At 32.2% G+C, this 15581-nt stretch overlaps 2 protein-coding genes across 2 annotated transcripts in view; both read left to right on the forward strand.

The window, feature by feature from the left end:
• The window catches only part of LOC119679305 (mpv17-like protein), a 479294-nt gene that overhangs the window by 315345 nt on the left and 148368 nt on the right, over positions 1-15581 (forward strand). The window lies entirely within an intron of this gene.
• LOC119675930 lies at positions 4466-5260 on the forward strand. The gene has a single exon (XM_038087148.1). It carries the CDS (start codon positions 4466-4468, stop codon positions 5258-5260), a length of 795 nt encoding a protein of 264 aa, XP_037943076.1.

Below are 15581 nucleotides of genomic sequence, written 5' to 3' on the forward strand. Positions count from 1 at the left end.
TATCTACAGTAGAGCACGAACGCAGTTTGCTTATACGAAATAATTCGCCTTGTTTGTTTAATGATATTTTGACTCTACATTGAAGTTTTTTTTCATTTTCTGTCTGTTTTTGCAGCGTCTGCAACTACACTTCCCAACGTTGTCAACATATCTTTTTGACACTTTATCCTTTGTTTCTCCACACGAAAGCACAGTATCTGAAGCTTTGTATATATACTTTTTATTATTTGTTTTAGGCTATCCAATTCAATATTAATGTATCTGTGTATATCACTTACGTTTTTATTCTCCTTTTTCTTATTTTTTGTTTTGTTTTGGCTTTTATTATTAAGTATTGTATATTTAAAAATGACTAAGACCTTATAATGAAGGTCATTAAAGTGATTGCATTGAAAAGATATAAATTTAATAAAATCATTCTTTTCATATTAATGTATTATCCTCATCGACAGCGTATTTCATTAAAATCTTAGTTATATATGATTCGATAAGTGCATAGGCTAACCATTTACTTTAAAATTGAAGAATGAAGACAATTTTATTTTTTTGGAACATTCTTTTTTAATTTCCAACCCGGGAATCAGATCCAGAAAACGAATTGGAAAGGAAATTAAATTGCGATGCCCAGAATTTAGCATTGTTATAATCGACTTGTGACCTGATGCCTTAAGCACATTTTACTTACACATTTGGGAACGTATTAATTTCATCCTTCAAATATATTTACAACTCTATGTAATATAAAGTTTTTATTGTTCTTCATTTCCCAAAGCCATCGATGAGTACCATAACATAGGGTGATAAAATTCATACCAGCTGACATTTCAGTTCTTATATGGCTTTGGTCGGTTTTTACCAATCTCTGTCCACTAGATTAATAGCTATTGTACCTCTGGAATATGTATATTAATGAATCTCTACACGACTTAAACAAATAATTTTTTATTGCGTTAAAACAATTCAAATTATTTCAAAATATCTAAACAGAAGCATTATCCAATTTAAACATTGCGTTTTTATCGACAGATATTTGTGCAAACTAGTGTTCATTTTTTGCTCTGATGTCGAAAAGTTGCCATCTATCTTCACTCTACTTTCACTTTAACCAATTAAAACTATTTCATATTTTTCCTTTAACGGTTTTCAAAGCAATCCAGAGTATTCAGCATTACTAATGCCTGTAAGACCATCTTTAGTTCTGGGTAAAAAAATTATATAGTGACGTTTCTAGAGTGTTAACTGTATGGTTTATACAAACTTTCTAATATTTTTAAATGTGCATTGCATATTGCATGCACTGCACAACTATTTACACATTATTTTCTCTTTATAGAAGGAACAATTTTTTTTAAGAGTTTCTTGAATTATATTTTGGTTTCCGAATTTCATAAATCAATCCAATGAGTTCTAGATATAAAAAAAATTGTGGCTGCAACTGTCTATGTATAATTTTTCAAATCACTGGAACACTGGAAATTTATCAGATGTTAATAAAAATCATAATTGAACTTAATTGAGAATAAATAATTTGTCAGAAGTCAGCAACCGATTACTTTTAGAATCTTTATGGAACTCAGACTATAAATGAATGTTTAAAAATCTCACATTTCAAATGTCTTGCAAAAAAAGTTGTAAAATATTTGTTATATTATAATTCAATTCTTATAAAATGCTAAATAAATTGGATTGAGAACTTATGTTACTCTTCATTTCTTCTTCATTTATTTATTATACGCTTCTTTATTTTTTTTTTTGTTACTATATGAATTTATTTCTACAACTTTAAAATACATAGATTCTAATTTTTAATCTGCCTACTTTTCGTTGTGCATTCAACCTATTTATGTGATACATTAATAGGCTGAGTGTTATAGATCTCGAACTACCTATAGACTTGACGTAGACACTTTTCAACTTATTATCTGTGTAGACTTGTATTAGACTTGTATTTAATCTTTCTTCAGAAATGAGGTCAATGCTATTTAACCTACTTAAGCTGCATCCTTATATGACATACACACGATACACTCAAACTTTCATAATCGATTAAAAGTAGCCACACATCCCTGTTGCGTTATCTTAGATCTGATCTCTGTACAGAGTTCATGATCTAACAAACATTATTAATGATTAACTACACAAGTTAAACTAATTGTACATACAAACCTACAGTGATTATTTATTCAGTTTATTCATATCTCAGAAAATATCTCCAACAAAATGTTCGAGGTGAAAGGATCAAGTAACTATAGAATTGCGCTGAGCATCATATTTGTACCATTCGCTCTACTATATCCTGCTTCAATACTGACGGCATTCTTTTCAAATATGGGGACAGAAACGGATAAATTATTGCCTGACATGTACATAGGTTTTTGTTGGTAATTTTCAAAAGCAATAATTCATATAATTGTTTCATATAATTGTTTTTGTATTATTGACGTTTTGAGAAATTTGCATGTTTGTGGGTAGAAATCATTTGAAAGCAGTAGAATCGCCTAAATTGTTTGACATTTATTTATTTAAAAATTAAAAAAAGGAATTTTTAGAATATTCTGATTAATATGCAATTTGGCCTATTACTAGTTCTTGCACCACTCAAATCGATCAAGTGTAAGAGGCAGTACAGTCTAGAATATTACTTCAAAAAACTAATGTGTTCCGCTTTTCGTTAAAAATAGTTTTTATTAAAACTTGCAATATTAAAAAACTGGAAACAAGGCTAGTTCTTCAAAAGTCTAGTATACAACTTCCTGATATATATAGTTAGCTTGCGCTATATAACTTATATATAGTTACTCTGATTTTTACGCAGTAAGATTGTAAGTTGAATGTGAAGACCTAATATGTTTTCTTAGTCACTGGTCCAGCTGAATTAAAATCCACAGAATATTGCATTCAATTTTTAAGTTTAAAATGCAATTAACTTTAATTTGCATTTCTTGGAATCATAAAAGTTTTTATTTGGAAATTATTCTAATTTCTTTGTCTCTTGAAGGGAGATTCCAAATATTATATTTTCATGCTTTTACACATATTGTTATATTTTATATCTCATATTATACCTTTTTTTTATTTATTTGGTTTTTGGCTCATTTAACATATTTAGCGCTTTGCACAATTAGCTTTCATATCAGTCTTTCAGTCAGATATTTGTTTGAAGTGCTTTATTTTTATATATTTATCATTCAACTTCTGTTCAGATAATAAACTTTTGCTTCATGCTCTCTTATTCACTTTATTGTCATTATAAGTCGAAAGAGTACATAAAACTGACAATTTAACCAGAGAGAAAGATAAAAAATCCGCCTGATAAGCAAATTTTTCTACTCAAAAATCCAAAAAAAAATAATATTTTTGCTTTTGCGCGTCTTAAATCAAGAAAGTTTTGCATTTGCAACGAATTCCATTCAAGATACTTCAAAAAAGATACAAACTTGCAATTAAAGTGACAATACATATGCATTTAAAGTGAATTTGTGCAGATACAAAACAAATAAATATCTTCGATATACTCTCATATAGTCTACTTATTTACACAAGTACATATACATATATAAAAAGCACAATGAACACTACTGTTTTAATTAAGATACAAAGAATTCAAACAATTATTTCGAAAATTGTATCATTCGAAGAGTTAAACTTCAACCCAAAAATGCACATCTGCTGTACGAATTCTACGAAAAGGCATGACTTAATCAAATTGTGGCACAGCAAAAGATTTTAGCAATTAATAGATACTTTCCATTAATAGATAGTTCCATAAAAAAATCGAATTAGATGCTTCTGTATTTAACATTCAACGAAAGTTCAACGAAAGGCTGTAGACAGATTTAAAAGGCTCAGATATTTAAAAGCAATTACAACATTTTTTTATAAATCTTAACATTTTATCTAATCAAAACAAAATTATATCTATTTTAGAAACAGAGATTTCTAATTTGATACAATTTATTATGTTTACTATAATGAACATTTTTGAAATCATTTATAAATATTTATGCTCGCAATTTGGCAATTTGTAGTGAGTGAATTTATTTAAAATGGGATTTATTTAGGTTTTATCTATTTTTCGCCAAATTAGTCAGAAGTAAACAGTAGGTGAAAAAAAAATTCCTTCCAAAATGATTCAGTTTGAAAAAATTTTAATCATTTGTGAAGTACGTATATTTTTTTTCACAGCGTTGTGGTGAGAATCAACAAAGTAGGCTAAAATTGTCAGATTCTCTGATATTTAAAAATATTTTATTTAAAAATATTTATTCAGATTTTTTCAGTCAGTTGATCAGTCAGTCAATTAGTTAGTGTTTCTAAAGTTGTATTAAAAATAATAAAAGTTTGTGTTGCAATAAATACTGTTTTTTATTAATAAAAGCTATTTGGTTATTGTAATCACAACATTGGTGACCCCGACACAAAAAGGAGTTGTAAGTTATTATCAAGCCCAACATTAGCAAGCAAGATGACTAACCGTGAGGAAGATTTTTTTCCGGCAGAAGGAGAAAGTCGCACTGACAAGGAGGTATACCGGGTTTCAGTTAAGCCGATGATGTTTTCTAGAGAGCATCCGGACCTTTTTTTTCTGCAAATGGAAGCACAGTTCAGGAATGCGGGAATAACGAAAGATGATACAATGTTCGACCATGTAGTAGCAAGTTTAGAGCCGAAATACCTGGAGTGCATAGTTGATCTGATTCGAGATCCGCCGAAGGTGTTGAAGTATGAGACGTTGAAGAAACGGTTAATATATGAATTCACAGAATCGGAGCACAAAAGGCTGCGTAAGTTGCTGACAGAATTGGAGCTAGGTGACATGAAACCAACTCAATTGCTGAAGAAAATGAAGGAGATGGCCGGCAATTCAATGAATGATGATGTACTAAAGTCATTGTGGTTACAGCGACTGCCAGTGGGAGTTAGAACAATCGTAGCTGCAGTGGAAGGTGATTCTGCACAGTGGGCCAAAGTGGCTGATAAGGTATTTGAAGTACAGGAAACAGAAACGGTTTGTGTAGTACAAAGGAATGAACCGAAGGAGATGAGGAAGGAAATTGACGAGTTGAAAGTCATGATAAATAATTTGGTCATTCAGTTGGGCAAAAGAGGAAGAAGCAATGACAGAGATCGTGGAAAAGGGCGATCATCAAGTGCTAGAAGAGGTAATATCTGTTTTTATCATCGGCGGTTCAAGGAGAGGTCCACAAAATGTGTTCAGCCTTGCCAGTACAAACCACCGCGAAACTCAGCGGAAAACTAAACACCACTTCACGTCTGACGGCGAGTGAAGTGGCAGAGGGTAAAGCATGCCGTTTGTTCTTCAAAGATAAAAAAACAGGTATAAATTATCTAATAGACACAGGCGCGGAAGTTTCAATTTTGCCAAAGAGAATGCAGCCTGAAAATGAAGCCACGCAATATTATTTATACGCAGCAAACGGAGCGAAAATTAGCACGTATGGAACGAAATTAGTGCAAGTTAATTTGGGGTTGCGCAGACAGTTCCTGTGGGAGTTCCTAGTGGCGAAGGTAAATCACCCAATAATAGGGGCGGATTTTTTGAATAATTTTGGTTTGATAGTTGACCTGAAGAACAGGAGAATTTTAGATGGCATTACAGGCCTCCAGGTAATGGGTTCGAAGAGAGAGATGCACTGCGTGAAGCTAAGCACAATTGATGCGACTAGCCCGGTACATAACATTCTGTGGGATTATAAAGAGATAACGGAACCGGCTACTAGTAATAAGGTGGCCACGAAGGTTACGCTAGTAGAGCATCAAATTGTTACCAAGGGACAGCCAGTGTATGCAAAACCTCGGCGGTTAAATCCTGAAAAATTTGAAATTGCGAGAAAGGAATTTGAATTTATGACGAAACAAGGTATTTGTAGACCAAGTAACAGCAATTGGGCAAGTCCGTTGCATTTAGTGGCGAAAAAGGATGGTAAGTGGAGACCGTGTGGTGACTATAGGAAGCTTAATTCAATAACACTACCAGACCGGTATCCAATACCCCATATACATGATTTTACTCGCATATTGTACAATAAGAAAATTTTCTCAACCATTGACTTGGAAAAGGCCTACAATCAAATTCCGATTGCTGAGGAGGATCGACCTAAAACGGCGATAATAACCCCGTTCGGCTTATATGAGTTTAATATGATGACTTTTGGTTTATGCAATGCTGCGCAAACTTTCCAAAGGTTTATGAATGATGTCCTAAAGAATCTGAGTTATGTGGTAACGTACATAGATGATATATGTATAGCATCAGCTGATGAAAAGGAACACGAAATTCATTTAAGAGAAGTGTTCAAACGATTAAGTGATCATGGTCTGAGAATCAATCTGGGAAAGTGTGTGTTTTTTATGAAAGAAGTTACCTTCCTGGGTCATGTGATAAATGGGGATGGAATTAGACCTATAGCTGAAAAGGTAGAAGCGATAAGGAATTTTAAAAAACCGAAGGAAGTACGAGAGTTAAGAAGGTTCATTGCTTCAATTAATTTTTACAGGCGTTTCCTCCCGAATGCTGCAAAGAATCATGGCATCCTGCACGCGCTATTAAAAGGAAATAAGAAAAATGATAGATCTCTGATTGATTGGACAGCAGAGGCCGAGAAAACATTTGAAGTGTGTAAGAATAATCTGGCGAATGCTGCAATGCTAGCACACCCGGCTCCGAATGCGAAACTGGTGCTAAATGTGGATGCTAGCAATTTTGCAGTAGGAGCAGTGTTGCAACAGCTTATAGATGGACAGATGCAACCGCTGGGATTTTATTCCAAAAGGCTGACAGAGACTCAAAAAAGATATAGTACTTATGACCGCGAGCTACTTGCTATATATATGGCGGTCAAGTATTTCAGGTACATGATTGAGGGCAGGAATTGCACTGTGCTAACGGATCATAAACCGATTACATTTGCTTTCTTACAAAGATCTGAAAAAGCATCAGAACGCCAGTTACGCCATTTAGATTTTATCGGGCAGCTGACAACAGATATTCAGCATATAGCAGGCAGCAAAAATACGGTCGCAGATGCTTTATCTCGAGTCGAAAGTGTAGTGGCTGGAGTTAGACGATCACTAGACTATGATAAGTTGGCAGAAGCTCAGAAAGTTGACCAAGAGATGAACGAGTTGATAAGAAACTGTACAGTGTCATCTCTGGAGCTCAAGTTGGTAGAGTTAATTACAGAGGGTGTTTCTGTGTATTGTGATGTATCCGGAAAGAAACCGAGACCGTTTATTACAAAGTCCTTCCGAGCGCAAGTGTTCGAAATGTTACACAATTTAGCTCATCCTGGTAGAAAAGCAACTATAAAACTAATAAGTTCTCGTTTTTGTTGGCCTAAAATGAAGACTGAAATAAGTCAAATGGTGAAAACATGCATGGCATGCCAAAAGTCAAAAATCCAGCGGCACAACAGGACTGTGTTGCAGGATTTCAACACTCCTGATCAACGTTTTGAGCATGTTCATATTGATATCGTGGGACCTTTGCCCTATAGTAATGGTATGCGGTATTGCCTGACATGCATTGACCGGTTTTCAAGGTGGCCGGTGGTGGTACCATTGGCGGAGATTACGGCAGAATGTGTGGCTGAGGCTTTAATTAAGGACTGGATAGCGCATTATGGTGTGCCGAAAAGGATTACGACAGACCAGGGACGACAATTTGAATCCAAGCTTTTCGATGAGCTAGCCAAAATTTTGGGGTGTGAAAGGCATCGAACTACAGCATATCATCCACAGTCAAATGGACTTGTCGAACGTTTTCATCGCACGCTAAAGTCTGCATTGAAGTGTAAATCAAGTGTTGAATGGACAAGGGCCTTGCCAATTGTTGTAATGGGATTAAGAGCGGCATTTAAAGAAGATTTGCAAGCGACACCGTCGGAATTAATTTATGGGGTAAATATACGTTTACCAGGAGAGGTGTTTGATGGTGATTTGAAGCAAGTATCGCAAACAGAGTTTGTTAAGAAGTTAAGGGAAACTATGAGCGAACTGAAGCCATTACAAACATCGCGTCATATGACGGAAAAGCCATTCGTATTTAAAGATTTGAAAAGGAGTACGCACGTATTCTTACGTGATGACGCTGTGCGACCACCATTGAAACAGCCGTATGAGGGCCCATATGAAATTTTATGTCGTGGTGAGAAAACTCTGACAATAAGGGCAAGAGGACGCACGATGAACGTCAGCATGGATCGAGTGAAACCAGCATATTTTGCAAATGAAGCTGATGAAGGTTGTTGCCAAGATAGTGTCAAGGTGTTAGATGATGACAGTAACAAGCAGATAGCACCGAAGGTGACTCGAGTGGGTAGAATAGTGCGTTTTCCATTGAGGCTTATGAGGTAGTAATAATGTGTAATACGGACAGAATTTGTCGTGATGCAGCCGTCAAATTCTAGAAGGGGCTGTGTGGTGAGAATCAACAAAGTAGGCTAAAATTGTCAGATTCTCTGATATTTAAAAATATTTTATTTAAAAATATTTATTCAGATTTTTTCAGTCAGTTGATCAGTCAGTCAATTAGTTAGTGTTTCTAAAGTTGAATTAAAAATAATAAAAGTTTGTGTTACAATAAATACTGTTTTTTATTAATAAAAGCTATTTGGTTATTGTAATCACAACAGCGTATTCGTTTTACTTTATATAACTTCAATATGTATTTGAAATAATAAGAACATTACAACTAGTTGACTAACTATGTTCTAGTACAGCTTTGCATTCAATATTTTAGAAATAACTATGCTTTCCTAGTAAAATACATCTTATCTCATAGGATAATTTTTATTCTCGTATATCCTCAATGTTACTTGTTAACCCATTATCTGACGCTACTAGAAGGAGGCGGAATTTCTTAAAGCCGTTTTACTTGTGCACTTATGTACTCCTAATTAAGAAAAAAAATTTTTTTTTTTTTTGCTAACCCGCCCAGTTTAGGCTGCACCCACTGTTGCGTTTTCGCAACATTGTCAGAATAAAGGTTCACATACCAAAAAGTTTTGATGTTTTAATATTATTAATTTTTTATTTTTTGTGTGTTTTTTGAACATTTAATTCACTTCTTATGATAATTTATAAAACACTTAGGGTGCAAACCAATATTACATTTGGTACAGATATATATGGTTTCACTGCGACACAATTTACACCTTTGTCTGTTAGGTGTTTGGGATACTGTATGATCAACATTGTCGTATCTTGATGATGTTGGCATGTTTGGGTGTCGAAAATCTGATCCTCAGTTATTAGCAAATACTCTGTTACTTCTACATGGAAGTCAGCTTGTGATATAATTGCCTTTTTTTACCATTTTTTTGAAAAATGCAAAGGGAGTTTCCAAGCGTTAACCATCGCTGCATCAAGTCCATTAGTTATAAGAGGCCAGTACCATTTTTTTCCTCGAATCCGTATTCGGTAATTGTTTATAGTATTGTCAAAGAGATCAACGCCACCCATTGTTTTATTATAATGCTGATATTACCCATTTTCTTCTCTTTTCTAATATAGCCTTTGGTAGTTTGCATAGGAAGAGTTGCGATGTGGTGTGATGCTACTGTAACTACAGAATTGTCATTCCATCGACATAAATATACATTGTTGTCGACATTGTATACCGCATCACTTGCTCCTCGTAGCTGCTTAGATATGTCCTTTACATTTACATATATATTTATAAATTTTGGACCACTTTAGTTTTTCTTTTTTGTTTTTTTTTTTGATACGTTAGTTTCAACTTCATCGGTCGTATAATTGAAAACCATTTCTAATTCACCTGCTACTTCATTTGGTAGTTGTTCTCCATCCTCCATCAACGTGTCATCTAATTCCTCCGCATCACTGTGGTTATCGACATTGGGCGGAGGCAAGATAGTAATGCGTGTACTATCAGGGGAATCAATATCATTAGATCTCATCAAAATATCTTCAATATCACACATAGATAAAAACTTTATTTTAACACTAATGTTTTAAGGCTGAATATTAAATTAACACTAGAAATGTTAATTTGAATCTAATGACTGTATTAGAAGTCTTAGTGTATTTATTCAATAATTTATATTTATACACCAACATTGTACAGTTTCTAAGAAGAAGTATAAAATTATACTGAAATACCATAAAAAATCATAAGATAATATTAAATATTTTAAAACATGGGAATATTTATCGTGATAAGTTAGAGCAAGCTTATTATTTAATTGCTATTACGCTAAAAAATCAATTGAGACTACCTGCTACAAGCAATAGTTTCTTTACCGGAAAAAAACTTTAGTACTCGTTTCTTGACATTGTTGCGTTTTCGCAACACCTGACTTTGAGAGTTTGTGAAACGTACATATATCACCAAATAGTTTACAATTTATATAGATTCGCTAGAATACACTATTGTTATTAAGATTTAGGTAAAAAATTAACACAAATTTTCTCCATTTATATAACACATGCATAAAAATAAGCAAAAGTCGTATAATTTTAAAATAACACAAAGACGGCTCTGCAAAATCTTCCATTAAATTGTATCTATACAACTCAGGTCAAAAAAAAAATTATATATTGTAGATAAATCATAGTCCTATTGTACAAAAAAAACTATAAGCACAAAAACCTTTTAGTTAAATTTTAAAAAATTTTTGAATACAGCGTTAAAATTGTTGCGTTTTCGCAACATTGTCAGGCAATGGGTTAAGCACTTAATACTTAATAAGAATACTGATTAGCGTATATTAACATAAATATTTTTTTGTTTAATTGATGATGATAATGATATTTATATGAATACGTTCCATATTCAATATCAATTAAAATAAATAAATAAAAAATATGAAAATATACAATAAAACAGAAACATTACTCTTTTTTTCAAATCGAAACATATTTTGATTTTTACCAGTGAAAAATTTTTATTACAAAAGGTATTATGCGATATTCATTATCAGTGGCGGAGCTAGACCAATGAATTTTCCTGCTTCTAGCCTTGAATTTGCAACAGCTACAATTTTCGCTTCAACTGATAGAATTTTCCAAACAGATAGTCTCTCTTGACTCATCGTATTTCTCAAGTAGATCTTAATCAATTTTAACTTCGAGAAGCTTCAACCTTTAAGAATCGACAGTCGGTATCAATTAAGATAGCTTCTATTCATTGTGGTAAAAAAATGTACTCTTTACCGTATTTGAACGGATTATATAAGTCATAATATGGTCATTACTGAACAATCGTTGCGTCTTCGCTATTCTTTTTTTGTTTAAATTTAAGTGCAATTTCGTGATTAAAATGTCTAAGTTGTATAAGAAAAAAGATGGTAAGTTCCACTCAATTTTAACAAAAAAAAAAGCGTTTCACAATAAAAGTGATATAGATTGCCAGATTTACCCAATGTTAATCAAATGACAGTTACCAAGTTCTAACTTTTACCAACTCCATAAACCCACAATTCAGAACTGAATGATTTCTTTCAATAACAAAACAAAATCCGGTTCCTAACTAATTTTTTCTACAAACAATTGGGCTTGTTCAACGTTTTTTTCAAATCCAGTCCTACGATAGCCTTTTTATAAGTTTACTTCAGTCGATTGCCATGATTTATTTATATTTTGCACTCGTATTAAATTCGAAAGTTAGCATTTCATTCAGGACTGCCAACTCATCAGTTTTATTTATCAGGTCCTTCACGCATACAATAACGTCATCAAATTGCAAAAATATCATTTTTACTGCTTCGATTCTACTGTTCTATCTTGTTTCAGAGAGAGATTCTAAGGTCGACTCGGCGTTGAAAAAAACAAATAGATTTTATTGATAAATTCGAGAAACGTTATTACAGTTCCTTTTAGTTTGCTTAATGATTAAGAAATTCACGTAATAAGAGACAAACAAAATCATTTTTTTTCTGGTTAAGTGGAGTTAAAGTTCTATGAAATAGGTACAATTTTTTACGATGCCCCTGTGCGGAACGCATAGCACCGCTACTGTTTCTTATCATCATTTATCGTCTAATATATGAAGAAATATATTTTTAGGACCTTTATTGCTATGTTTATGGTTGCTGAGATGTGACATTGTGACAATGATCCCAACTTAGGACTGAGTTCCATTTATACTTTGCGCAGTCTGTACTGTCTTCGAAAGCAATTCCATTGACGCCAACACTGTGTCGTCAACAGCTTGACATAAGTACAAAAGTAAAATATTAATTAAAACCAATTTCAAGTAATTCTTTTGATATATCAGAATAGATGCGTTTAGGTTCTACATATTCTAAGCTGCGTCTTAGCTTCTATATAATATTTTTAACATTTTTTTTATTTACGAATAATCATATTTCTTTTTTATGTTGCATTCCTTTTTAGTCCTAGAACCAAATCTCTACATTTGTTTCAAAAAGTATCTTCATACATGAAATTTATTGTTATTAACACATCAATCAATCACTTACATATGCGCTTCATGTGCTTCATGTCGGGCTCTTCTATAAAAATAAATTATAAGAATACAATAATTCTTTCGGAGACTTGATTTTTTTACTTAAGTTTTTTATTTTTCAAGGATATAAAATCTCTAGAAAATTGTTTATTTATAAAACAATCAAAAGAGGCAGTAAATTTTAAAATAAAAATAATAAAAATATCAGATGGAATTGCTAATACTCCATCAAAACTGCTGCGAGCAGTTGCAAAATATGCCAATCTTCAATGTTGGCTATTTTATGGAAATATTTAATATGGTATCGGCCCCTGTTTTACATACAAATATAAATGTGTTTTTTTATGTATATATGTATATCACTTATATACTATATATCGTATATGTATAAAGTGAAATGAGTTTCTTTAATTATTAAAAGGGGTGCAAAAATTCTTGACAAGCATTTTCATTCTTTGTTTTTGTTTTGCTTAAGCTTCGCAGCAGTGCAAAGAGTAAATTCAGATACAAAATAAACATCAACATTTATGAGTTGTAAGGCATCAGAACAATAAACACAAATGTTGTCACTCAACAGACAACATTTGTCCGTCATCCATGAAGTACATAAGCATGCATTGTTTCTGTTGTACCAAGCAACTATTAAGGACGTAGATACCAGATATCGTACAATACGACAACAGTAAATGAAAGTAAAAAAAAAAATATTTTATATATTTTAATATTTTAATTATGGCTTTTAGTTTCATATTAGAAAAGTTAAGGTCGTTATAAATTACTGAAAATAAAACTACATGAATAATGATTTACAATTACAGAAAACAAAAGTTTCCCTACTTCCACAGAGGTTAGTTAACTAAAAAAACTAAAACTCTAGATCAATGGTTCCTAAACTTTTTCTGACCAAGGATCACTATGATATTTTTATCTTTAGTAGGAACCAACACTGTATGATTATTTTAATATACTTAACGTATCTCTGGTATAATGTAAAATGAATTGTGTAAGTGCATATGTACATTATATAGGATATAAAATAGGTTTATAATTACTTAGAAATGTTTTGTGCTTGTTTTCTAATAAGCGAGTTCTTACTGGATAAACTACAAACTATGTATCCATACCTGTGAAATTCGTTGCTTTGACTATTTTTAACTATCTCGCAGATCACCCGTTGAGCACCACTACTCTAGATTAAAAACGATAGTTAAAGCAAATAATACTATTTTGAACAAACTTCGGTGTGTAATTATTTTTTATTCAGTGCTCTTTCATAAATTAAACACTATTAGTTTCCAACCTGAAGTCCAACCTTTTGTTGCAAATTATGACTCAGTTCTGCTCAGTTCAGTTTAGACTGTAATCGCCTAAACTTCTTTGTTTATATGTATTAATTTTATTATATATATTTATTCCTTCCCCTTTATGTCTTTCCTGCGATGACATTCACAAGTATTTTGAAAAGTACAAATAGGCAATTACATTTACCTATCCAATTATTCAAGAATAAATAAATACTTAAAAATTATTTATTACATTTTTAACCATTGTCTAGCATTTAATAAATACTGTATATTTAATTATCCATCTATTATATAGACCAAAATTACAGAAACTAAAAATAATTATCAATACTTTTTCTTATTTTGCCTCATACACAACTTTAAGAAAAGTCTACTGACATTGAAAATCTCGATTTAGTTTTTGTGTTTACATTTATATATTAGTAATAATTGAAATCCATATTAATATATTATTCTCAAAACGGATATTTTCAGGTGTTTGAACCACTATATGTAAATATTTGGTAGAGTTCAAGTAATAAGGTCAACTTCAAATAGCATTAACCTAATTATTGTTCAATTTATTCAATTTTATCTGAACTCATTATCTAAAGTCCTAAAATAAATCCACATGTTTAGTTTTCTAAACTTGCTGCCTATAATGTAAGAGCAATTTCTTTTATACAGCAGAGGGTCTTAATGTTTTTTTTAAAGCAAACACTTCCTGTAACAATTTTCACAATTTTAAAATTGAAAAAAATTAAAATTCATTTACTTCACGAAAAAAACGCACCCTCAAAAAAGATCTAAAAGTAAATACTTAAGGAAAGCAGTGTATTGCGTTCGACTGCATCCAATAAACACATCAAAAGAATTAATCAAGTATCTCAAGTGTCTGATTATAAAAAGACAATATTTTGAAAAATAAAAAAACAAATAAAAAAAGAACATAAACTTCAAGATGCTGCAACTGAGAATTATGCAGTACACCAGCGAAAAAAAATCTTACGCATACCAACAATGAATTTCGAATGCAGAAGATACAATGCACACAGACACATAGCATTGAACATACAGTTGAGTTCGGACTGAGATGCACAGATACCCATAAGTAAATATTACAATTTTACAGACTTTTAGAAGATGCAAAATAACCTCTCCAGCACTAACCACGACAATCACAACAAGAACATCGAAGTTTTTATTATAAGTTATACAGATAATGGACTATAATATATGTACCGCTTTTACAATTGCAACAACAACAACAACAACAACAACAACAACAACAAGCACAGCTGCAGTACTCAATAAAATCAATAACAGAAAAAAGGAACATTTTTTGACTTTTTTTTTGTTTAATGACCATCTATTTTTATTATTATTTCTATTAAAAAATCTTTGATATTAGTTTCATTAGATATACGCCTGCGCGGTAAATTGGTTTTTGACCGTTGCACGCACGACGTCACTTCCAGTATCTGGAAGTATAGGCAGTGAGCGGTGCAGAGAGATACAAATATATATACTATCTAAGTGTCATTCAACGAGCCGAGCGTCATAGCTCAGCTATTATCTATAACACGCATTTTCCCTTTATTTTATGCACGGCATCGTTAAGTGCATTTTTAAACCTTGCCTCACATTCGCTCCCTGCCACTAAGCTTATCCGCAAACTCGCTTTGAAGAAACCAGCTTTTAAGTGAAAATTAATCAAAACTTGGAGTATTAAGTGTGGATTTGCAAGTTGCACTGTTCGTACTCGTATGACAATTTTTTGCTTTGACTTAATTAATTTGATGTCAAATGACGTTGATCGAGCATGAAAGCTACAAGAATTTACGAGT

This window comes from Teleopsis dalmanni, chromosome 2, assembly GCF_002237135.1.
Source record: "Teleopsis dalmanni isolate 2A chromosome 2, ASM223713v2, whole genome shotgun sequence".
Lineage (NCBI taxonomy): Eukaryota > Metazoa > Arthropoda > Insecta > Diptera > Diopsidae > Teleopsis > Teleopsis dalmanni.